Genomic DNA, 25,567 nt, shown 5'->3' with positions numbered 1-25,567 from the left:
ATAGGGGATAGGGGATAGGGGTTATAGGATTGGGGTTATAGGATAGGGGATAGTGGTTAGAGGATAGGGGATAGGGGATAGGGGTTAGAGGATAGGGGATAGAGGATAGGGGATAGGGGATGGGGGATAGAGATTAGGGGATAGGGGATAGAGGATAGGTGATATAGGATAGGGGTTACAGGATAGGGGATGATATGGTTTGTAAGGGTTGGTCCCTCTCTCCTTCACCAGGACTACCAGGAAGCCCACTAGGGTATAGGTTCTAGGGTTGGTTCCTCTCTCCTCCAGGACTACCAGGAAGCCACTAGGGTCTACTGTCTAGGGTTGGTTCCTCTCTCCTCCAGGACTACCAGGAAGCCACTAGGGTCTACTGTCTAGGGTTGGTTCCTCTCTCCTCCAGGACTACCAGGAAGCCACTAGGGTCTACTGTCTAGGGTTGGTTCCTCTCTCCTCCAGGACAACCAGGAAGCCCAATAGGGTCTACTGTCTAGGGTTGGTTCCTCTCTCCTCCAGGACTACCAGGAAGCCACTAGGGTCTACTGTCTAGGGTTGGTTCCTCTCTCCTCCAGGACAACCAGGAAGCCCAATAGGGTCTACTGTCTAGGGTTGGTTCCTCTCTCCTCCAGGACTACCAGGAAGCCACTAGGGTCTACTGTCTAGGGTTGGTTCCTCTCTCCTCCAGGACTACCAGGAAGCCACACACCTGGAGCAGTTTGTGACACGCTTCCTGTTGAAAGAGACAACCAATCAGCTCCACTCGCTGCAGAGCTCCCTGGAATGTGCCATGGAGACCACGGCCGAACAGACCCGCCAGGAGAGGCAAGTCATCTCCTCTCCTCTCCTCTCCTCTCCTCTCCTCTCCTCTCCTCTCCGCTCCTCTCCTCTCCTCTCCTCTCCTCTCCTCTCCTCTCCTCTCCTCTCCTCTCCTCTCCTCTCCTCTCCTCTCCTGTTCTCTTCAGTCAGTACACGTGATGAGTGATGAGTGTTCTCCATCCAGACAATCCTCTGAGGGGACTGCTGATTTATGTCTGTGCCTACGCAATTAGTATGTGTGTGTTGTGTGTTGTGTGTTGTGTGTTGTGTGTTGTGTGTTGTGTGTTGTGTGTTGTGTGTTTGGTCCTGTATAGCTCAGTTGGTAAAGCATGGCACGTGGATGCATGCATGACTTTAAGTTGCTTTGTGTTATATTACCTACCCCTATGTTGGGTAATGTGTTATATTACATTTACATTTACATTTTAGTCATTTAGCAGACGCTCTTATCCAGAGCGACTTACAGTTAGTGAATACATATATAAAAAAAATTATACTGGCCCCCCGTGGGAAACGAACCCACAACCCTGGCGTTGCAAACGCCATGCTCTATCAACTGAGCTACATCCCTGCCGGCCATTCCCTCCCCTACCCTGGACGACGCTGGGCCAATTGTGCGCCGCCCATGTGTTGGGTAATGTGTTATATTACCTACCCCTGTGTTGGGTAATGTGTTATATTACCTACCCCTATGTTGGGTAATGTGTTATATTACCTACCCCTATGTTGGGTAATGTGTTATATTACCTACCCCTGTGTTGGGTAATGTGTTATATTACCTACCCCTGTGTTGGGTAATGTATTATATTACCTACCCCTGTGTTGGGTAATGTATTATATTACCTACCCCTATGTTGGGTAATGTATTATATTACCTACCCCTTTGTTGGGTAATGTGTTATATTACCTACCCCTGTGTTGGGTAATGTATTATATTACCTACCCCTGTGTTGGGTAATGTGTTATATTACCTACCCCTGTGTTGGGTAATGTGTTATATTACCTACCCCTATGTTGGGTAATGTGTTATATTACCTACCCCTGTGTTGGGTAATGTGTTATATTACCTACCCCTGTGTTGGGTAATGTGTTATATTACCTACCCCTGTGTTGGGTAATGTATTATATTACCTACCCCTGTGTTGGGTAATGTATTATATTACCTACCCCTATGTTGGGTAATGTGTTATATTACCTACCCCTGTGTTGGGTAATGTGTTATATTACCTACCCCTGTGTTGGGTAATGTATTATATTACCTACCCCTGTGTTGGGTAATGTGTTATATTACCTACCCCTATGTTGGGTAATGTGTGTGTTTTAGCAGTCGGATTAGCTGGCTCTGTGTAGCATGCCTCTGGGGTCATTAGTAACAGTCTGAATGGAGGTCGGAGGTCAGCTCTGTCCGTGCCATGGGAAGCAGTGGCTCCTTTTTAGAACACTCACAACGTTCTGAATCAGAATGGAGAACCCAGGCAGCCACAGCTCTGGTTTCTGTTCCAGCACCTGGAGAACCCAGGCAGCCACAGCTCTGGTTTCTGTTCCAGCACCTGGAGAACCCAGGCAGCCACAGCTCTGGTTTCTGTTCCAGCACCTGGAGAACCCAGGCAGCCACAGCTCTGGTTTCTGTTCCAGCACCTGGAGAACCCAGGCAGCCACAGCTCTGGTTTCACCTCTCCTCTCCTCCCCTCCTCTTTCCTCTCTCAGCTCCTGTCCAATCTCTCATCAGTCATCTCAGAGTCCCAGTCCCTGAGTCCCAGTCCCTGAATCCCAGAGTCCCAGTCCCTGAATCCCAGTCCCTGAATCCCAGAGTCCCAGTCCCTGAATCCTAGTCCCTGAGTCCCAGTCCCTGAGTCCCAGTCCCTGAGTCCCAGTCCCTGAATCCCAGTCCCTGAATCCCATTCCCTGAATCCCAGTCCCTAAATCCCAGTCCCTGAATCCCTGAATCCCAGTCCCTGAGTCCCAGTCCCTGAATCCCAGTCCCTGAATCCCAGAGTCCCAGTCCCTGAGTCCCAGTCCCTGAATCCCAGTCCCTGAGTCCCAGTCCCTGAATCCCTGAATCCCAGTCCCTGAGTCCCAGTCCCTGAATCCCAGTCCCTGAGTCCCAGTCCCTGAATCCCAGAGTCCCAGTCCCTGAGTCCCAGTCCCTGAATCCCAGAGTCCCAGTCCCTGAGTCCCAGTCCCTGAATCCCAGTCCCTGATTCCCAGTCCCTGAGTCCCAGTCCCTGAATCCCAGTCCCTGAGTCCCAGTCCCTGAATCCCTGAATCCCAGTCCCTGAGTCCCAGGCCCTGAATCCCAGTCCCTGAGTCCCAGTCCCTGAATCCCAGAGTCCCAGTCCCTGAGTCCCAGTCCCTGAATCCCAGAGTCCCAGTCCCTGAGTCCCAGTCCCTGAATCCCAGTCCCTGAGTCCCAGTCCCTGAATCCCAGTCCCTGAGTCCCAGTCCCTAAATCCCAGTCCCTGAATCCCAGTCCCTGAATCCCAGTCCCTGAGTCCCAGTCCCCGAGTCCCAGTCCCTGAATCCCAGTCCCTGAATCCCAGTCCCTGAGTCCCAGTCCCTGAGTCCCAGTCCCTGAATCCCAGTCCCTGAGTCCCAGTCCCTGAATCCCAGTCCCTGAATCCCAGTTCCTGAATCCCAGTCCCTGAGTCCCAGTCCAGCAGCCATCTTTAAACACCACTCCAGATATAACAACTTTGTTATGTCTGTCAAGGCTCTTAGAGTACACTGCTCTGTCTCTGTGTTCATGATCAGCCTATTGTTAGTTGTCTTATACAGCTGAATGGGTTTCTCTTGGCAGGTTTTGTGCGTGGAGAAATTCTGTAGCTGGAATCCCAATTTGCTCCAAATAGAGAATTTAGTAGTAAAGCATCACCTCAGCAGGTAGATGAACTCTATCTCAATCTCTGATGTGTTTAAAGTAGCTGATCTCTGAGGCAGATTGAGACATCCCATTTTATATTCTGTCTGATGTCTCTAGCCAGGTTCACTGTGGAGTTGGGTGCGTGGGTGCGTGGGTGCGTGTGTGCCTGTACGTATGTGAGTGCGTACGTGTGAGTGCGTACGTGTGAGTGTGTGAGTGTGTGTGTGTGTGTGTGTGTGTGTGTGTGTGTGTGTGTGTGTGTGTGTGTGTGTGTGTGTGTGTGTGTGTGTGTGTGTGTGTGTGTGTGTGTGTGTGTGTGTGTGTGTGTGTGTGTGTGCGCGCGCGCGCGCGTGCATTTGTGAGTCTGGCTGCAGGATGAAAGGATGAAGGCCACTCAGGTGACCAAAGTGGGGGGTGACCTCTATGGACCTCTACCATTCAGACGGAAAGCTTCTGTCATGTACTATGGTAGGAGACAGACTGTTATGACTGATGAAAGCCTCTGTCATGTACTATGGTAGGAGACAGACTGTTATGACTGAGGCCAGTGGAAACATTATTTCTCTGCTGAAATGACTAAAGCCCTCAAAGACAGGACCAATGCCCTTCCTATGGGACCTGCAATGTTTCCTTTGAAGACTGCCTCATCAGCAGTCAGGAAATGTCCATTTACAGGCATATATTCACATATATTCACATATTCACATGCATTCACATATTTAAATGCTGTTTAGTGTACATATTGTATGTCACATGATGATGACCATAGTTTATGCAGCCAGCACAGCAGAGTCATACAAACAACCAGGGGGCCGAATCAATGCATCATATCATGCCGAACCAGGACCGAACTATAGAACCTAGTTTTAACCTAACCTAGCTTTAACCTAACCTATTCTTAACCTAACCTAGTCTTAAACCTAACCTAGCCTTAACATAACCTAACCTAGCCTTAACCTAACCTAGTCTTAACCTAACTTAGCCTTAACATAACCTAACCTAGCCTTGACCTAACCTAACCTTAACCTAACCTAGTCTTAACCTAACCTAGCCTTAACATAACCTAACCTAGCCTTAACCTAACCTAGTCTTAACCTAACTTAGCCTTAACATAACCTAACCTAGCCTTGACCTAACCTAACCTAGCCTTAACCTAACATAGTCTTAACCTAACCTATCCTTAACATAACCTAACCTAACCTAGCCTTGACCTAACCTAACCTAGCCTTAACCTAACCTAGCCTTAACCTAACCTAGTCGTAACCTAACCTAGCCTTAACATAACCTAACCTAGCCTTAACCTAACCTAGCCTTAACCTAACCTAGCCTTAACCTAATCTAGCCTTAACCTAACCTAGCCTTATTTAGCCTGGTCTTAACCTAACCTAGTCTTAACGTAGCCTTAACCTAACCTAGCCTTTACCTAGCCTTAACCGAACCTAGTCTTAACCTAACCTAGTCTTAACCTAACCTAGCCTTAACCTAACCTAGCCTTAACCGAACCTAGTCTTAACCTAACCTAGTCTTAACCTAACCTAGCCTTAACCTAACCTAGCCTTAACCTAACCTAGTCTTAACCTAACCTAGTCTTAACCTAACCTAGTCTTAACCTAACCTAGTCTTAACCTAACCTAGCCTTAACCTAACCTAGTCTTAACCTAACCTAGTCTTAACCTAACCTAGTCTTAACCTAACCTAGCCTTAACCTAACCTAGTCTTAAGCTAGCCTTAACCTAACCTTAACCTTGCCTTAACCTAACCTATCCTAGCCTTAACCTAGCCTTATACTAACCTAGCCTTAACCTAACCTAGCCTTAACCTAGCCTTAACTGAACCTAGTCTTAACCTAACCTAGTCTTTACCTAGCCTTAACCTAACCTAGCCTTAGCCTAACCTAGTCTTAACCTAACCTAGCCTTAACCTAACCTAGCCTTAACCTAACCTAGCCTTAGCCTAACCTAGTCTTAACCTAACCTAGCCTTAACCTAACCTAGCCTTAACCTAACCTAGCCTTAACCTAACCTAGTCTTAACCTAACCTAGCCTTAACCTAACCTAACCTTAACCTAACCTAGCCTTAACCTAACCTAGCCTTAACCTAACCTATCCTTAACCTAACCTAGTCTTAACCTAACCTAGCCCTAACCGGACCTAATCTTAACCTAACCTAGCCTTAACCTAGCCTAGTCTTAACCTAACCTAGCCTTAACCTAACCTAGCCTTAACCTAGCCTAGTCTTAACCTAACCTAGTCTTAACCTTAACCTAACCTTAACCTTGCCTTAACCTAACCTAACCTAGTCTCAACCTAACCTAGCCTTAACCTAGCCTAGTCTTAACCTAACCTAGCCTAAACTGAACCTAGCCTTAACCTAACCTTAACCTAACCTAACCTAACCTAGCCTTAACCTAGCCTTAACCTAACCTACCCTTAACCTAACCTAGCCTTAACTTAGCCTAGCCTTAACCTAACCTAGTCTTAACGTATCCTTAACCTAACCTAGTCTTAACCTAGCCTTAACCTAACCTAGTCTTAACCTAACCTAGTCTTAACCTTAACCTAACCTATCCTAAACCGAACCTAGCCTTAACCTAACCTTAACCTAACCTAACCTAACCTAACCTAGCCTTAACCTAGCCTTAACCTAACCTAGCCTTAACCCAACCTAGTCTTAAACTAGCCTTAACCTAACCTAGTCTTAACCTATACTTAACCTAACCTAGTCTTAACCTAGCCTTAACCTAACCTAGTCTTAACCTAACCTAGCCTTAACCTAACCTAGTCTTAACCTAACCTAGCCTTAACCAGACCTAATCTTAACCTTACCTAGCCTTAACCTAGCCTAGTCTTAATCTAACCTAGCCTTAACCTAACCTAGTCTTAACCTAGTCTTAAACTAACCTAGCCTTATCCTAACCTAGCCTTAACCTTACCTAGTCTTAACCTAACCTTAACCTAACCTAGCCTTAACCTTACCTAGCCTTAACCTAGCCTAGTCTTAACCTAACCTAGCCTTAACTTAACCTAGCCTTAACCTAACCTAGTCTTAACCTAACCTAGCCTTAACCTAACCTAGCCTTAACCTTACCTAACCTTAACCTAACCTAGCCTTAACCTAACCTAGTCTTAACCTAACCTAGTCTTAACCTAACCTAGCCTTAACCTAGCCTAGCCTTAACCTAACCTAGTCTCCCAGTCTTCCGCTGAAAAACATCTACATAGCATGATGCTTCCAACACCCTGCTTCACCGTAGGGATGGTGCCAGGTTTCCTCTAGACGTGACGCTTGGCATTCAGGCCAAAGAGTTCAATCTTGGTTTCATCAGACCAGAGAATCTTGTTTCTCATGGTCTGAGAGTCCTTTAGGTGCCTTTTGGCAAACTCCAGGCGGGCTGTCATGTGCCTTTTACTGAGGAGTGGCTTCTGTATGGCCACTCTACCATAAAGGCCTGATTGATGGAGTTCTTCAGAGATGGTTGTCCCTGACCAAGGCCCTTCTCCCCCGATTTCTCAGTTTGGCCGGGCGGCCAGCTCTAGGAAGAGTCTTGGTGGTTCCAAACTTCTTCCATGTAAGAATGATAGAGGCCACTGTGTTCTTGGGGACCTTCAATGCTGCAAAAAGTGTTTGGTACCCTTCCCCAGATCTGTGCCTCGACACAATCCAGTCTTGGAGTTCTACGGACAATTCCTTCGACCTCATGGCTTGGTTTTTGCTCTGACATGCACTGTCAACGGTGGGACCCTATATTGACAGGTGTGTGCCTTTCCAAATCATGTCCAATCAATTGAGGATGTTTTTACTGCTGGTTGGGTTGAGCATAGTTAGTTAGCCAGGTGGCTGAGACCCTAGCTGCGTCTCAAATGGCACCGTATTCTCTATATGGGAACTTGTCAAAACTATATAGGGAATAGGGTGCCATTTGGGACGTAGCTAGGGTCTCAGCCCTGTGCTTCTAGAGACTCATCTCAGAAAACGTAATTGGCCAGGGACATGTTGTGTGCAGGGAGAGCGTCCAATCACAGTCTTCTGTCAGAGTATCCCTCCAATCACAGTCTTCCGTCGGAGTGACCCTTCCAATCACAGTCTTCCGTCGGAGTGACCCCTCCAATCACAGTCTTCCGTCGGAGTGACCTTTCCAATCACAGTCTATCTGTCGTCAGAGGCGGGTCTCTTATACAGCCAAAGAGCATCATGATGTAACATTATGAATTTATGACACTCTCTCTCCCTCCCTATCCCATCCCTCCCCACCAAAATACTATTTCCTTTGTTCCCTTTGGCAGTGTTAATCCGGGCTGTTCCCTTTGGCAGTGTTAATCCAGGGCTGTTCCCTTTGGCAGTGTTAATCCAGGGCTGTTCCCTTTGGCAGTGTTAATCCAGGGCTGTTCCCTTTGTAGTGTTAATCCAGGGCTGTTCCCTTTGGCAGTGTTAATCCAGGGCTGTTCCCTTTGGCAGTGTTAATCCAGGGCTGTTCCCTTTGTAGTGTTAATCCAGGGCTGTTCCCTTTGGCAGTGTTAATCCAGGGCTGTTCCCTTTGTAGTGTTAATCCAGGGCTGTTCCCTTTGGCAGTGTTAATCCAGGGCTGTTCCCTTTGGCAGTGTTAATCCAGGGCTGTTCCCTTTGTAGTGTTAATCCAGGGCTGTTCCCTTTGGCAGTGTTAATCCAGGGCTGTTCCCTTTGTAGTGTTAATCCAGGGCTGTTCCCTTTGGCAGTGTTAATCCAGGGCTGTTCCCTTTGTAGTGTTAATCCAGGGCTGTTATGCCTTCACCTCCCATGATGTCGTAGACAGCTGAGAGCTGTGTGTGCATATACTGAAAGCCTGTGGGTGGTATCAGGGAAAGGTTGGGGTCATTGGGGTCTATACTGAAAGCCTGTGGGTGGTATCAGGGAAAGGTTGGGGTCATTGGGGTCTATACTGAAAGCCTGTGGGTGGTATCAGGGAAAGGTTGGGGTCATTGGGGTCTATACTGAAAGCCTGTGGGTGGTATCAGGGAAAGGTTGGGGTCATTGGGGTCTATACTGAAAGCCTGTGGGTGGTATCAGGGAAAGGTTGGGGTCGTTGGGGTCTATACTGAAAGCCTGTGGGTGGTATCAGGGAAAGGTTGGGGTCATTGGGGTCTATACTGAAAGCCTGTGGGTGGTATCAGGGAAAGGTTGGGGTCATTGGGGTCTATACTGAAAGCCTGTGGGTGGTATCAGGGAAAGGTTGGGGTCATTGGGGTCTATACTGAAAGCCTGTGGGTGGTATCAGGGAAAGGTTGGGGTCATTGGGGTCTATACTGAAAGCCTGTGGGTGGTATCAGGGAAAGGTTGGGGTCATTTGGGGTCTATACTGAAAGCCTGTGGGTGGTATCAGGGAAAGGTTGGGGTCATTGGGGTCTATACTGAAAGCCTGTGGGTGGTATCAGGGAAAGGTTGGGGTCATTGGGGTCTATACTGAAAGCCTGTGGGTGGTATCAGGGAAAGGTTGGGGTCATTTGGGGTCTATACTGAAAGCCTGTGGGTGGTATCAGGGAAAGGTTGGGGTCATTGGGGTCTATACTGAACGCCTGTGGGTGGTATCAGGGAAAGGTTGGGGTCATTTGGGGTCTATACTGAAAGCCTGTGGGTGGTATCAGGGAAAGGTTGGGGTCATTGGGGTCTATACTGAACGCCTGTGGGTGGTATCAGGAAAGGTTGGGGTCATTGGGGTCTATACGAAAGCCTGTGGGTGGTATCAGGGAAAGGTTGGGGTCATTGGGGTCTATACTGAAAGCCTGTGGGTGGTATCAGGGAAAGGTTGGGGTCATTGGGGGTCTATACTGAAAGCCTGTGGGTGGTATCAGGGAAAGGTTGGGGTCATTGGGGTCTATACTGAAAGCCTGTGGGTGGTATCAGGGAAAGGTTGGGGTCATTGGGGTCTATACTGAAAGCCTGTGGGTGGTATCAGGAAAGGTTGGGGTCATTGGGGTCTATACTGAAAGCCTGTGGGTGGTATCAGGGAAAGGTTGGGGTCATTGGGGTCTATACTGAAAGCCTGTGGGTGGTATCAGGGAAAGGTTGGGGTCATTGGGGTCTATACTGAAAGCCTGTGGGTGGTATCAGGGAAAGGTTGGGGTCATTTCCACACATTCCTGACCTGTCTCCCTGTGTGTGTTCCCCAGACAAGGCCCAGTGAAGCTTGAGGCGCTCTCCATCCAGTGGTCAGGGAGAAGATCCAATCGAAGGCTTCAAAGGAATAACAGTCTGTCTCCCAACAACCCTCTACTCAGCCTGGTCAACTCAGGTACACATAAACGCCCGCCCGCAAGCATGCGCACACTCACACACACAAACACACACAGTCTGTGACTCAGTCTGACTGGTATACTGTAGGACCAGCTGGTGACTCAGTATGACTGGTATACTGTAGGACCAGCTGGTAACTCAGTATGACTGGTATACTGTAGGACCAGCTGGTGACTCAGTATGACTGGTATACTGTAGGACCAGCTGGTGACTCAGTATGACTGGTATACTGTAGGACCAGCTGGTGACTCAGTATGACTGGTATACTGTAGGACCAGCTGGTGACTCAGTATGACTGGTATACTCTAGGACCAGCTGGTGACTCAGTATGACTGGTATACTGTAGGACCAGCTGGTGACTCAGTATGACTGGTATACTGTAGGACCAGCAGGTGACTCAGTCTGACTGGTATACTGTAGGACCAGCTGGTGACTCAGTATGACTGGTATACTGTGGGACCAGCTGGTGACTCAGTCTGACTGGTATACTGTAGGACCAGCTGGTGACTCAGTCTGACTGGTATACTGTAGGACCAGCTGGTGACTCAGTCTGACTGGTATACTGTAGGACAAGCTGGTGACTCAGTATGACTGGTATACTGTGGGACCAGCTGGTGACTCAGTATGACTGGTATACTGTAGGACCAGCTGGTGACTCAGTATGACTGGTATACTGTAGGACCAGCTGGTGACTCAGTCTGACTGGTATACTGTAGGACCAGCTGGTGACTCAGTATGACTGGTATACTGTAGGACCAGCTGGTGACTCAGTATGACTGGTAAACTGTAGGACCAGCTGGTGACTCAGTATGACTGGTATACTGTAGGACCAGCTGGTGACTCAGTATGACTGGTATACTGTAGGACCAGCTGGTGACTCAGTATGACTGGTATACTGTAGGACCAGCTGGTGACTCAGTATGACTGGTATACTGTAGGACCAGCTAGTGACTCAGTCTGACTGGTATACTGTAGGACCAGCTGGTGACTCAGTATGACTGGTATACTGTGGGACCAGCTGGTGACTCAGTCTGACTGGTATACTGTAGGACCAGCTGGTGACTCAGTCTGACTGGTATACTGTAGGACCAGCTGGTGACTCAGTCTGACTGGTATACTGTAGGACAAGCTGGTGACTCAGTATGACTGGTATACTGTGGGACCAGCTGGTGACTCAGTATGACTGGTATACTGTAGGACCAGCTGGTGACTCAGTATGACTGGTATACTGTAGGACCAGCTGGTGACTCAGTCTGACTGGTATACTGTAGGACCAGCTGGTGACTCAGTATGACTGGTATACTGTAGGACCAGCTGGTGACTCAGTATGACTGGTAAACTGTAGGACCAGCTGGTGACTCAGTATGACTGGTATACTGTAGGACCAGCTGGTGACTCCAGTATGACTGGTATACTGTAGGACCAGCTGGTGACTCAGTCTGACTGGTATACTGTAGGACCAGCTGGTGACTCAGTCTGACTGGTATACTGTAGGACCAGCTGGTGACTCAGTATGACTGGTATACTGTAGGACCAGCTGGTGACTCAGTATGACTGGTATACTGTAAGACCAGCTGGTGACTCAGTATGACTGGTATACTGTAGGACCAGCTGGTGACTCAGTCTGACTGGTATACTGTAGGACCAGCTGGTGACTCAGTCTGACTGGTATACTGTAGGACCAGCTGGTGACTCAGTCTGACTGGTATACTGTAGGACCAGCTGGTGACTCAGTATGACTGGTATACTGTAGGACCAGCTGGTGACTCAGTCTGACTGGTATACTGTAGGACCAGCTGGTGACTCAGTATGACTGGTATACTGTAGGACCAGCTGGTGACTCAGTCTGACTGGTGTACTGTAGGACCAGCTGGTGACTCAGTATGACTGGTATACTGTAGGACCAGCTGGTGACTCAGTATGACTGGTATACTGTAGGACCAGCTGGTGACTCAGTCTGACTGGTGTACTGTAGGACCAGCTGGTGACTCAGTATGACTGGTATACTGTAGGACCAGCTGGTGACTCAGTATGACTGGTATACTGTAGGACCAGCTGGTGACTCAGTATGACTGGTATACTGTAGGACCAGCTGGTGACTCAGTCTGACTTGTATACTGTAGGACCAGCTGGTGACTCAGTATGACTGGTATACTGTAGGACCAGCTGGTGACTCAGTATGACTGGTATACTGTAGGACCAGCTGGTGACTCAGTATGACTGGTATACTGTAGGACCAGCTGGTGACTCAGTATGACTGGTATACTGTAGGACCAGCTGGTGACTCAGTCTGACTGGTATACTGTAGGACCAGCTGGTGACTCAGTATGACTGGTATACTGTAGGAGCAGCTGGTGACTCAGTATGACTGGTATACTGTAGGACCAGCTGGTGACTCAGTATGACTGGTATACTGTAGGACCAATTGGTGACTCAGTCTGACTGGTATACTGTAGGACCAGCTGGTGACTCAGTATGACTGGTATACTGTAGGACCAGCTGGTGACTCAGTATGACTGGTATACTGTAGGACCAGCTGGTGACTCAGTATGACTGGTATACTGTAGGACCAGCTGGTGACTCAGTCTGACTGGTATACTGTAGGACCAGCTGGTGACTCAGTCTGACTGGTATACTGTAGGACCAGCTGGTGACTCAGTATGACTGGTATACTGTAGGACCAGCTGGTGACTCAGTCTGACTGGTATACTGTAGGACCAGCTGGTGACTCAGTATGACTGGTATACTGTAGGACCAGCTGGTGACTCAGTCTGACTGGTATACTGTAGGACCAGCTGGTGACTCAGTATGACTGGTATACTGTAGGACCAGCTGGTGACTCAGTATGACAGGTATACTGTAGGACCAGCTGGTGACTCAGTATGACTGGTATACTGTAGGACCAGCTGGTGACTCAGTCTGACTGGTATACTGTAGGACCAGCTGGTGACTCAGTATGACTGGTATACTGTAGGACCAGCTGGTGACTCAGTATGACTGGTATACTGTAGGACCAGCTGGTGACTCAGTATGACTGGTATACTGTAGGACCAGCTGGTGACTCAGTATGACTGGTATACTGTGGGACCAGCTGGTGACTCAGTATGACTGGTATACTGTGGGACCAGCTGGTGACTCAGTATGACTGGTATACTGTATGTTTTAAAAAGGCATTTTAGAACTAGTGTTTCAAACTAAAATAGAAGCTGTATCTATCTGCATCAAGTCATTGGATGTCAATGGCCCAGAGATTTAGAGTATGCACACACATGCACGAACACAAACACACAGCCTAAGCAGCACTATTCTATTCTGACTGAGTTGAGTTACATTCGATTACCCCAGGACAGAGGAAATGTGCCAATGCATTGTGGGTGTGTTCTGCTCCCAATCTGCCAGGTGTGTATGAGGAGGACAACCAATGGATGACTCAGGTCAACCGACTCCAGAAGCTTATCGACCGGCTAGAGAAAAAGGTACATGGAAAATATATAGAACCCTATTCCCTCCATCATCCACTCTGTCTGGTTATATTCCTCCATCATCCACTCTGTCTGGTTATATTCCTCCATCATCCACTCTGTCTGGTTATATTCCCTCCATCATCCACTCTGTCTGGTTATATTCCTCCATCATCCACTCTGTCTGGTTATATTCCTCCATCATCCACTCTGTCTGGTTATATTCCCTCCATCATCCACTCTGTCTGGTTATATTCCCTCCATCATCCACTCTGTCTGGTTATATTCCTCCATCATCCACTCTGTCTGGTTATATTCCCTCCATCATCCACTCTGTCTGGTTATATTCTCCATCATCCACTCTGTCTGGTTATATTCCTCCATCATCCACTCTGTCTGGTTATATTCCCTCCATCATCCACTCTGTCTGGTTATATTCCTCCATCATCCACTCTGTCTGGTTATATTCCTCCATCATCCACTCTGTCTGGTTATATTCCCTCCATCATCCACTCTGTCTGGTTATATTCCCTCCATCATCCACTCTGTCTGGTTATATTCCCTCCATCATCCACTCTGTCTGGTTATATTCCCTCCATCATCCACTCTGTCTGGTTATATTCCCTCCATCATCCACTCTGTCTGGTTATATTCCCTCCATCATCCACTCTGTCTGGTTATATTCCTCCATCATCCACTCTGTCTGGTTATATTCCTCCATCATCCACTCTGTCTGGTTATATTCCCTCCATCATCCACTCTGTCTGGTTATATTCCCTCCATCATCCACTCTGTCTGGTTATATTCCCTCCATCATCCACTCTGTCTGGTTATATTCCCTCCCATCATCCACTCTGTCTGGTTATATTCCCTCCATCATCCACTCTGTCTGGTTATATTCCCTCCATCATCCACTCTGTCTGGTTATATTCCCTCCATCATCCACTCTGTCTGGTTATATTCCCTCCATCATCCACTCTGTCTGGTTATATTCCCTCCATCATCCACTCTGTCTGGTTATATTCCTCCATCATCCACTCTGTCTGGTTATATTCCTCCATCATCCACTCTGTCTGGTTATATTCCCTCCATCATCCACTCTGTCTGGTTATATTCCCTCCATCATCCACTCTGTCTGGTTATATTCCTCCATCATCCACTCTGTCTGGTTATATTCCCTCCATCATCCACTCTGTCTGGTTATATTCCTCCATCATCCACTCTGTCTGGTTATATTCCCTCCATCATCCACTCTGTCTGGTTATATTCCCTCCATCATCCACTCTGTCTGGTTATATTCCCTCCATCATCCACTCTGTCTGGTTATATTCCTCCATCATCCACTCTGTCTGGTTATATTCCCTCCATCATCCACTCTGTCTGGTTATATTCCTCCATCATCCACTCTGTCTGGTTATATTCCCTCCATCATCCACTCTGTCTGGTTATATTCCTCCATCATCCACTCTGTCTGGTTATATTCCCTCCATCATCCACTCTGTCTGGTTATATTCCTCCATCATCCACTCTGTCTGGTTATATTCCTCCATCATCCACTCTGTCTGGTTATATTCCCTCCATCATCCACTCTGTCTGGTTATATTCCCTCCATCATCCACTCTGTCTGGTTATATTCCTCCATCATCCACTCTGTCTGGTTATATTCCCTCCATCATCCACTCTGTCTGGTTATATTCCCTCCATCATCCACTCTGTCTGGTTATATTCCTCCATCATCCACTCTGTCTGGTTATATTCCCTCCATCATCCACTCTGTCTGGTTATATTCCCTCCATCATCCACTCTGTCTGGTTATATTCCCTCCATCATCCACTCTGTCTGGTTATATTCCCTCCATCATCCACTCTGTCTGGTTATATTCCTCCATCATCCACTCTGTCTGGTTATATTCCCTCCATCATCCACTCTGTCTGGTTATATTCCCTCCATCATCCACTCTGTCTGGTTATATTCCTCCATCATCCACTCTGTCTGGTTATATTCCTCCATCATCCACTCTGTCTGGTTATATTCCCTCCATCATCCACTCTGTCTGGTTATATTCCCTCCATCATCCACTCTGTCTGGTTATATTCCTCCATCATCCACTCTGTCTGGTTATATTCCTCCATCATCCACTCTGTCTGGTTATATTCCCTCCATCATCCACTCTGTCTGGTTATATTCCCTCCATCATCCACTCTGTCTGGTTATATTCCCTCCATCATCCACTCTGTCTGGTTATATTCCCTCCATCATCCACTCTGTCTGGTTATATTCCCTCCATCATCCACTCTGTCTGGTTATATTCCTCCATCATCCACTCTGTCTGGTTATATTCCCTCCATCATCCACTCTGTCTGGTTATATTCCTCCATCATCCACTCTGTCTGGTTATATTCCTCCATCATCCACTCTGTCTGGTTATATTCCTCCATCATCCACTCTGTCTGGTTATATTCCCTCCATCATCCACTCTGTCTGGTTATATTCCCTCCATCATCCACTCTGTCTGGTTATATTCCTCCATCATCCACTCTGTCTGGTTATATTCCTCCATCATCCACTCTGTCTGGTTATATTCCCTCCATCATCCACTCTGTCTGGTTATATTCCTCCATCATCCACTCTGTCTGGTTATATTCCTCCATCATCCACTCTGTCTGGTTATATTCCCTCCATCATCCACTCTGTCTGGTTATATTCCTCCATCATCCACTCTGTCTGGTTATATTCCTCCATCATCCACTCTGTCTGGTTATATTCCCTCCATCATCCACTCTGTCTGGTTATATTCCTCCATCATCCACTCTGTCTGGTTATATTCCCTCCATCATCCACTCTGTCTGGTTATATTCCCTCCATCATCCACTCTGTCTGGTTATATTCCTCCATCATCCACTCTGTCTGGTTATATTCCCTCCATCATCCACTCTGTCTGGTTATATTCCCTCCATCATCCACTCTGTCTGGTTATATTCCCTCCATCATCCACTCTGTCTGGTTATATTCCCTCCATCATCCACTCTGTCTGGTTATATTCCCTCCATCATCCACTCTGTCTGGTTATATTCCCTCCATCATCCACTCTGTCTGGTTATATTCCTCCATCATCCACTCTGTCTGGTTATATTCCCTCCATCATCCACTCTGTCTGGTTATATTCCCTCCATCATCCACTCTGTCTGGTTATATTCCTCCATCATCCACTCTGTCTGGTTATATTCCCTCCATCATCCACTCTGTCTGGTTATATTCCCTCCATCATCCACTCTGTCTGGTTATATTCCCTCCATCATCCACTCTGTCTGGTTATATTCCCTCCATCATCCACTCTGTCTGGTTATATTCCCTCCATCATCCACTCTGTCTGGTTATATTCCCTCCATCATCCACTCTGTCTGGTTATATTCCCTCCATCATCCACTCTGTCTGGTTATATTCCCTCCATCATCCACTCTGTCTGGTTATATTCCTCCATCATCCACTCTGTCTGGTTATATTCCTCCATCATCCACTCTGTCTGGTTATATTCCCTCCATCATCCACTCTGTCTGGTTATATTCCCTCCATCATCCACTCTGTCTGGTTATATTCCCTCCATCATCCACTCTGTCTGGTTATATTCCCTCCATCATCCACTCTGTCTGGTTATATTCCCTCCATCATCCACTCTGTCTGGTTATATTCCTCCATCATCCACTCTGTCTGGTTATATTCCCTCCATCATCCACTCTGTCTGGTTATATTCCCTCCATCATCCACTCTGTCTGGTTATATTCCCTCCATCATCCACTCTGTCTGGTTATATTCCCTCCATCATCCACTCTGTCTGGTTATATTCCTCCATCATCCACTCTGTCTGGTTATATTCCCTCCATCATCCACTCTGTCTGGTTATATTCCCTCCATCATCCACTCTGTCTGGTTATATTCCCTCCATCATCCACTCTGTCTGGTTATATTCCTCCATCATCCACTCTGTCTGGTTATATTCCCTCCATCATCCACTCTGTCTGGTTATATTCCCTCCATCATCCACTCTGTCTGGTTATATTCCCTCCATCATCCACTCTGTCTGGTTATATTCCCTCCATCATCCACTCTGTCTGGTTATATTCCCTCCATCATCCACTCTGTCTGGTTATATTCCTCCATCATCCACTCTGTCTGGTTATATTCCTCCATCATCCACTCTGTCTGGTTATATTCCTCCATCATCCACTCTGTCTGGTTATATTCCCTCCATCATCCACTCTGTCTGGTTATATTCCCTCCATCATCCACTCTGTCTGGTTATATTCCTCCATCATCCACTCTGTCTGGTTATATTCCCTCCATCATCCACTCTGTCTGGTTATATTCCCTCCATCATCCACTCTGTCTGGTTATATTCCTCCATCATCCACTCTGTCTGGTTATATTCCCTCCATCATCCACTCTGTCTGGTTATATTCCCTCCATCATCCACTCTGTCTGGTTATATTCCTCCATCATCCACTCTGTCTGGTTATATTCCTCCATCATCCACTCTGTCTGGTTATATTCCCTCCATCATCCACTCTGTCTGGTTATATTCCCTCCATCATCCACTCTGTCTGGTTATATTCCTCCATCATCCACTCTGTCTGGTTATATTCCCTCCATCATCCACTCTGTCTGGTTATATTCCCTCCATCATCCACTCTGTCTGGTTATATTCCTCCATCATCCACTCTGTCTGGTTATATTCCTCCATCATCCACTCTGTCTGGTTATATTCCCTCCATCATCCACTCTGTCTGGTTATATTCCTCCATCATCTACTCTGTCTGGTTATATTCCTCCATCATCCAGTCTGTCTGGTTATATTCCCTCCATCATCCACTCTGTCTGGTTATATTCCCTCCATCATCCACTCTGTCTGGTTATATTCCTCCATCATCCACTCTGTCTGGTTATATTCCTCCATCATCCACTCTGTCTGGTTATATTCCCTCCATCATCCACTCTGTCTGGTTATATTCCCTCCATCATCCACTCTGTCTGGTTATATTCCCTCCATCATCCACTCTGTCTGGTTATATTCCTCCATCATCCACTCTGTCTGGTTATATTCCTCCATCATCCACTCTGTCTGGTTATATTCCCCTCCATCATCCACTCTGTCTGGTTATATTCCTCCATCATCCACTCTGTCTGGTTATATTCCTCCATCATCCACTCTGTCTGGTTATATTCCTCCATCATCCACTCTGTCTGGTTATATTCCCTCCATCATCCACTCTGTCTGGTTATATTCCCTCCATCATCCACTCTGTCTGGTTATATTCCCTCCATCATCCACTCTGTCTGGTTATATTCCCTCCATCATCCACTCTGTCTGGTTATATTCCCTCCATCATCCACTCTGTCTGGTTATATTCCCTCCATCATCCTTCTGGCGACGCACGGCGCGCTGGAGGTGAACGTGATTAGCGTTCCACATCTCCTCCGTGCGCCGAAACCAGTCATCCACCACAGGAGCTTCGGTCTGGCTCGGATTCTGGGCATATTCGGCCCATGGCAAGAACACCGACCACCATGCCAAGAACAGGACCGTCCCCCGGCCGGTCCTGGCAGTAGGACCGCAGGAACCTACCCACATCCTGATTCACCTGCCCATTAGACTCGGGGTGGAAACCAGAGCTGACCGAGACCCCCAGACGTTCCATGAACGCCTTCCAGACCCTGGATGTGAACTGGGGACCACGGTCAGACACTATGTCCTCTGGCACCCCGTAGTGCCGGAAGATGTGTGTAAACAGCGCTTCCGCAGTTTGCAGAGCCGTGGGGAGACCGGGCAGAGGAAGGAGGCGGTAGGCTTTAGAGAAGCGGTCCACAACGACCAGGATGGTGGTGTTACCCTGAGAGAGGGGAAGATCAGTGAGAAAGTCAATACACAGGTGAGACCATGGTCGTTGTGGAACTGGTAAGGGTTGTAACTTACCCGCTGGGAGGTGCCTAGGTGCCTTACTCTGGGTGCACACCGAGCAGGAGGAGACAAACACCCTCACGTCCTTAGCCAAGGTAGGCCACCAGTACTTTCCGGTCAGGCAGCACACTGTACGACCGATACCTGGGTGACCAGAGGAGGGGGACGTGTGTGCCCAATAGATCAGACGGTCACCGACAAGAGACGGCACGTACTGCAGCCCAGCTGGACACTGAGGTGGAGATGGCTCTGTGCGTACCGCCCGCTCTATGTCCGCGTCCATCGCCCATACTACCAGCGCCACAATGCAGGAGGCCGAGAGTATGGGGGTGTTGTCAATGGGCCTGTCCTCTGTGTCGTACAGTCGTGACAGTGCGTCTGCCTTCACGTTCTTCGTACCCGGGATGTATGACAGAGTAAACTCAAACCGGGTGAAGAATAGGGCCCACCTTGCCTGGCGAGGGTTCATCCTCCTCCCTGCCTGGATGTACTCCAGGTTACAGTGGTCCATCCAGACGAGGAAAGGGTGTTTCACCCCCTCGAGCTAGTGCCTCCACACTGTCAGGGCTCTGACTACAGCCAACAGCTCCCGATCACCAACGTCGTGGTTCTGCTCTGCCGGGCTGAGCTTCTTGGAGAAGAAGGCACAGGGGCGGAGCTTGGGTGGCGTGCTCGAGCGTTGAGACAGGACAGCGCCTATCCCTACCTCGGACGGATCCACCTCCACTACGAACAGTAGTGATGGATCGGGATGGGCCAGTACCGGGGCTGAGTTGAACAGAACCCTCAGGTTACTGAAGGCCCTGTCAGCCTCAGCAGACCAGCGGAGCCGGGACGGCCCACCCTTCAACAGAGATGTGATGGGAGCTGAAACCTTGCCAAGCCCCGGAAAAACCTCCAATAGTTGTTGGAAAAGCCAATAAAGCGCTGCACCTCCTTTACCATGGTTGGAGTCTGCCAATTACGCTCTCTCCATCTCTTTATAACTCTCTCCATCTCTTTATAACTCTCTCCATCTCTTTATAACTCTCTCCATCTCTTTATAACTCTCTCATCTCTTTATAACTCTCTCCATCTCTTTATAACTCTCTCCATCTCCATCTCTTTATAACTCTCTCCATCTCTTTATAACTCTCTCCATCTCCATCTCTTTATAACTCTCTCCATCTCCATCTCTTTATAACTCTCTCCATCTCTTTATAACTCTCTCCATCTCTTTATAACTCTCTCCATCTCCATCTCTTTATAACTCTCTCCATCTCTTTATAACTCTCTCCATCTCCATCTCTTTATAACTCTCTCCATCTCCATCTCTTTATAACTCTCTCCATCTCTTTATAACTCTCTCCATCTCTTTATAACTCTCTCCATCTCTTTATAACTCTCTCCATCTCTTTATAACTCTCTCCATCTCCATCTCTTTATAACTCTCTCCATCTCTTTATAACTCTCTCCATCTCTTTATAACTCTCTCCATCTCTTTATAACTCTCTCCATCTCCATCTCTTTATAACTCTCTCCATCTCTTTATAACTCTCTCCATCTCCATCTCTTTATAACTCTCTCCATCTCTTTATAACTCTCTCCATCTCCATCTCTTTATAACTCTCTCCATCTCTTTATAACTCTCTCCATCTCCATCTCTTTATAACTCTCTCCATCTCTTTATAACTCTCTCCATCTCCATCTCTTTATAACTCTCTCCATCTCTTTATAACTCTCTCCATCTCTTTATAACTCTCTCCATCTCTTTATAATATCTCCATCTCTCTATCACTCTCTCACTGGCCACTGACTTGTATGAGTAATACAGTGCAGTCAAGACAAATAAGTTACTTAATTATTTCTTAGCAAAACCTACTACACGCACACAAACACACAAACACACAAACACATGCACACATGAACACACGCACACACTGACTGAGTCTCCTGTTTCTTCCAGGAGGTTCGTCTGGAGCCAGTTGAAGAGGAAGTGTTGGATGGAATCACCAAATCAGTAACTTATCTACTATTATCATTACCCCTTCCTTCTATCTGTCTGTCACCGTGTTCTGTCTGTCACCGTGTTCTGTCTGTCACCGTGTTCTGTCTGTCACCGTGTTCTGTCTGTCACCGTGTTCTGTCTGTCACCGTGTTCTGTCTGGTCTGTCTGTCTGTCACCGTGTTCTGTCTGTCACCGTGTTCTGTCTGTCACCGTGTTCTGTCTGTCACCGTGTTCTGTCTGTCACCGTGTTCTGTCTGTCTGTTCTGTCTGTCACCGTGTTCTGTCTGTCTGTTCTGTCTGTCACCGTGTTCTGTCTGTCACCGTGTTCTGTCTGTCACCGTGTTCTGTCTGTCACCGTGTTCTGTCTGTCACCGTGTTCTGTCTGTCTGTTCTGTCTGTCACCGTGTTCTGTCTGTCTGTTCTGTCTGTCACCGTGTTCTGTCTGTCACCGTGTTCTGTCTGTCACTTTGTTCTGTCTGTCTGTCTGTCTGTCTGTCTGTCTGTCTGTCCACCTATGATACATTCCCTCATCTTTTCTTTCCCTCCCCCCTTTCTCTCTGTGAGTCATTATCTCTCTTTTTGGAGTTGTGTAGAAAGCAAAGCATATTTGGATGACATTGAGCTGCTACTGTATATATGTGTGTGTGTGTGTGTGTGTGTGTGTGTGTGTGTGTTCCCTGTTTGACTTGGATTTAACAAATGTAGTGCACTATAAAGGGAATAGGTCACCATTTTGGATCCAGCCATATTATCAGCCATACTATCAGCCATACTATCAGCCATATTATCAGCCATATTATCAGCCATACTATCAGCCATACTATCAGCCATATTATCAGCCATATTATCAGCCATACTATCAGCCATACTATCAACCATATTATCAGCCATATTATCAGCCATATTATCAGCCATATTATCAGCCATACTATCAGCCATATTATCAGCCATATTATCAGCCATATTATCAGCCATACTATCAGCCATATTATCAGCCATATTATCAGCCATATTATCAGCCATACTATCAGCCATACTATCAGCCATATTATCAGCCATATTATCAGCCATACTATCAGCCATATTATCAGCCATATTATCAGCCATATTATCAGCCATACTATCAGCCATATTATCAGCCATATTATCAGCCATACTATCAGCCAAACTATCAGCCATATTATCAGCCATACTATCAGCCATATTATCAGCCATATTATCAGCCATATTATCAGCCATACTATCAGCCATACTATCAGCCATATTATCAGCCATACTATCAGCCATATTATCAGCCATATTATCAGCTATACTATCAGCCATATTATCAGCCATACTATCAGCCATACTATCAGCCATATTATCAGCCATATTATCAGCCATATTATCAGCCATACTATCAGCCATATTATCAGCCATATTATCAGCCATATTATCAGCCATACTATCAGCCATACTATCAGCCATACTATCAGCCATATTATCAGCCATATTATCAGCCATATTATCAGCCATATTATGAGCCATACTATCAGCCATACTATCAGCCATATTATCAGCCATATTATCAGCCATACTATCAGCCATATTATCAGCCATATTATCAGCCATATTATCAGCCATATTATCAGCCATATTATCAGCCATACTATCTCCCTCACACATTGATGTGTCACCAGCATCACTTCCACCAGATGATATGTGGAAACCAATCCCTACAGACACACCACCAGATATTGATAGTTGTTACAGATGTAATGTGTCTATAGGACTGAGGAGGAGTCCATTTGGGATAGTGCTTAACTAGTGCAACAGTATGACATATTGAACCTGTGGTAAAATATTGAAATAGTGAATGTATGGTAAACAATTGATCATCACATATTTTATAGTGAAATAGTGAAATAGTGAAATAGTACAACTGTGAAACAGTGAAATAGTGAAACAGTGAAACAGTGAAATAGTGAAACAGTGAAATAGTGAAACAGTGAAACAGTGAAATAGTGAAACAGTGAAACAGTGAAACAGTGAAACAGTAAACAGTAAAACAGTGAAACAGTGAAATAGTGAAATAGTGAAATAGTGTGTCACGAATGTCAGTGTAATGCGGTGGAAGAAGTCAGGCGCAGGTCACAGAACTCTAAGAAACGTACTTTACTAAACGAAGTAAAGAACTCAACACAGAAAACCTCCACACAGGGAGGAACTAACCCGCTCACCAACGACACACGTAACAATAAACAATAACACACAAATTCCAAATGAGAGACAGGGGTAAATATAGGGAATACAATCAAACATAATGGGGAACAGGTGTAAACAATAAAGACTAAACTAGACAAACACCGAAACATCGATCGGCAGCAGCTAGTACTCCGGGGACGACGAACGCCGAAGCCTGCCCGAGCAAGGAGGAGGAGCAGCCTCGGCTGAATCCGTGACATAGTGAAACAGTGAAACAGTGAAATAGTCAAACTGTGAAACTGTGAAATAGTGAAACAGTGAACCAGTGAAATAGTAAAATAGTGAATATGTAGTTTGTCACATATGTAGTTTGTCACATATGTAGTTTGTCACATATGTAGTTTGTCATTATGTAGTTTGTCATTATGTAGTTTGTCACATATGTAGTTTGTCACATATGTAGTTTGTCATTATGTAGTTTGTCATTATGTAGTTTGTCATTATGTAGTTTGTCATTATGTAGTTTGTCACATATGTAGTTTGTCATTATGTTGTTTGTCATTACATAACGCATATGCCTTTGACTCTGAGCCTTGTGTGAGTCTGTGTGTGAGTCTGCAGAGGAGGGAGAGCTCCAGTTAAAGGGCATTGTATTAGCCCTGAGCCAGCTCAGAGGTCAGAGGTCACTGGTGACCTGGGGGAGAACGCTTTCACTTACTATTACCCATCAGCCCCTTCTGCTACTGTCAACAAACCCTGTCTCTCTCAACAACAACAGACTGGTTATGTTCCAAATGGGTGCCATTCTCTGGTCTAAAGTAGTGCACTATATAGGGAATAGGGTTCCATTCTCTGGTCTAAAGTAGTGCACTATATAGGGAATAGGGTGCCATTCTCTGGTCTAAAGTAGTGCACTATATAGGGAATAGGGTTCCATTCTCTGGTCTAAAGTAGTGCACTATATAGGGAATAGGGTTCCATTCTCTGGTTAAAAGTAGTGCACTATATAGGGAATAGGGTGCCATTCTCTGGTCTAAAGTAGTGCACTATATAGGGAATAGGGTGCCATTCTCTAGTCTAATGTAGTGCACTATATAGGGAATAGGGTGCCATTCTCTGGTCTAAAGTAGTGCACTATATAGGGAATAGGGTGCCATTCTCTGGTCTAAAGTAGTGCACTATATAGGGAATAGGGTGCCATTCTCTGGTCTAAAGTAGTGCACTATATAGGGAATAGGGTGCCATTCTCTGGTCTAAAGTAGTGCACTATATAGGGAATAGGGTGCCATTCTCTGGTCTAAAGTAGTGCACTATATAGGGAATAGGGTGCCATTCTCTGGTCTAAAGTAGTGCACTATATAGGGAATAGGGTGCCATTCTCTGGTCTAAAGTAGTGCACTATATAGGGAATAGGGTGCCATTCTCTGGTCTAAAGTAGTGCACTATATATGGAATAGGGTACCATTCTCTGGTACCCTAAAGTAGTGCACTATATAGGGAATAGGGTGCCATTTGGGAAGCAGACATGATTTCCTTCAGGCTTGTATGTTATCTATTACTATCCCATATCTGTTTGTGTTGTTATGTTGTTGTTTATGTGTTGTTATGTTGTTGTTTATGTGTTGTTATGTTGTTGTTTATGTGTTGTTATGTTGTTGTGTTGTTGTTTATGTGTTGTTGTGTTGTTGTTTATGTGTTGTTGTGTTGTTGTTTATGTGTTGTTGTGTTGTTGTTTATGTGTTGTTGTGTTGTTGTTTATGTGTTGTTATGTTGTTGTTTATGTGTTGTTATGTTGTTATGTTGTTGTTTATGTGTTGTTATGTTGTTATGTTGTTGTTTATGTGTTGTTATGTTGTTATGTTGTTGTTTATGTGTTGTTATGTTGTTGTGTTGTTGTTTATGTGTTGTTGTGTTGTTGTTTATGTGTTGTTGTGTTGTTGTTTATGTGTTGTTGTGTTGTTGTTTATGTGTTGTTGTGTTGTTGTTTATGTGTTGTTATGTTGTTGTTTATGTGTTGTTATGTTGTTATGTTGTTGTTTATG

General features: G+C 46.2%; 1 protein-coding gene across 1 annotated transcript in view; it reads left to right on the top strand.

The window, feature by feature from the left end:
• The first annotated feature begins 336 nt into the window (after positions 1–336).
• Positions 337–25,567, top strand: part of LOC121586850 (N-terminal EF-hand calcium-binding protein 1-like) — a 31,707-nt gene continuing 6,476 nt past the window's right edge. The window contains exons 1-4 of the mRNA XM_045219741.1: positions 337–819; positions 9,817–9,938; positions 13,340–13,416; positions 21,300–21,353. Of these exons, the coding sequence (XP_045075676.1) occupies positions 785–819; positions 9,817–9,938; positions 13,340–13,416; positions 21,300–21,353 (288 nt within the window). The 5' untranslated portion in view covers positions 337–784. The remainder of the gene's footprint in view (positions 820–9,816; positions 9,939–13,339; positions 13,417–21,299; positions 21,354–25,567) is intronic.

The sequence above is a fragment of the Coregonus clupeaformis genome, unplaced genomic scaffold (genome assembly GCF_020615455.1).
Source record: "Coregonus clupeaformis isolate EN_2021a unplaced genomic scaffold, ASM2061545v1 scaf2701, whole genome shotgun sequence".
Taxonomy (NCBI): Eukaryota; Metazoa; Chordata; class Actinopteri; order Salmoniformes; family Salmonidae; genus Coregonus; species Coregonus clupeaformis.
Note: the sequence above shows the minus strand (reverse complement) of the source record. Positions and strands in the feature narration are given on the sequence as shown.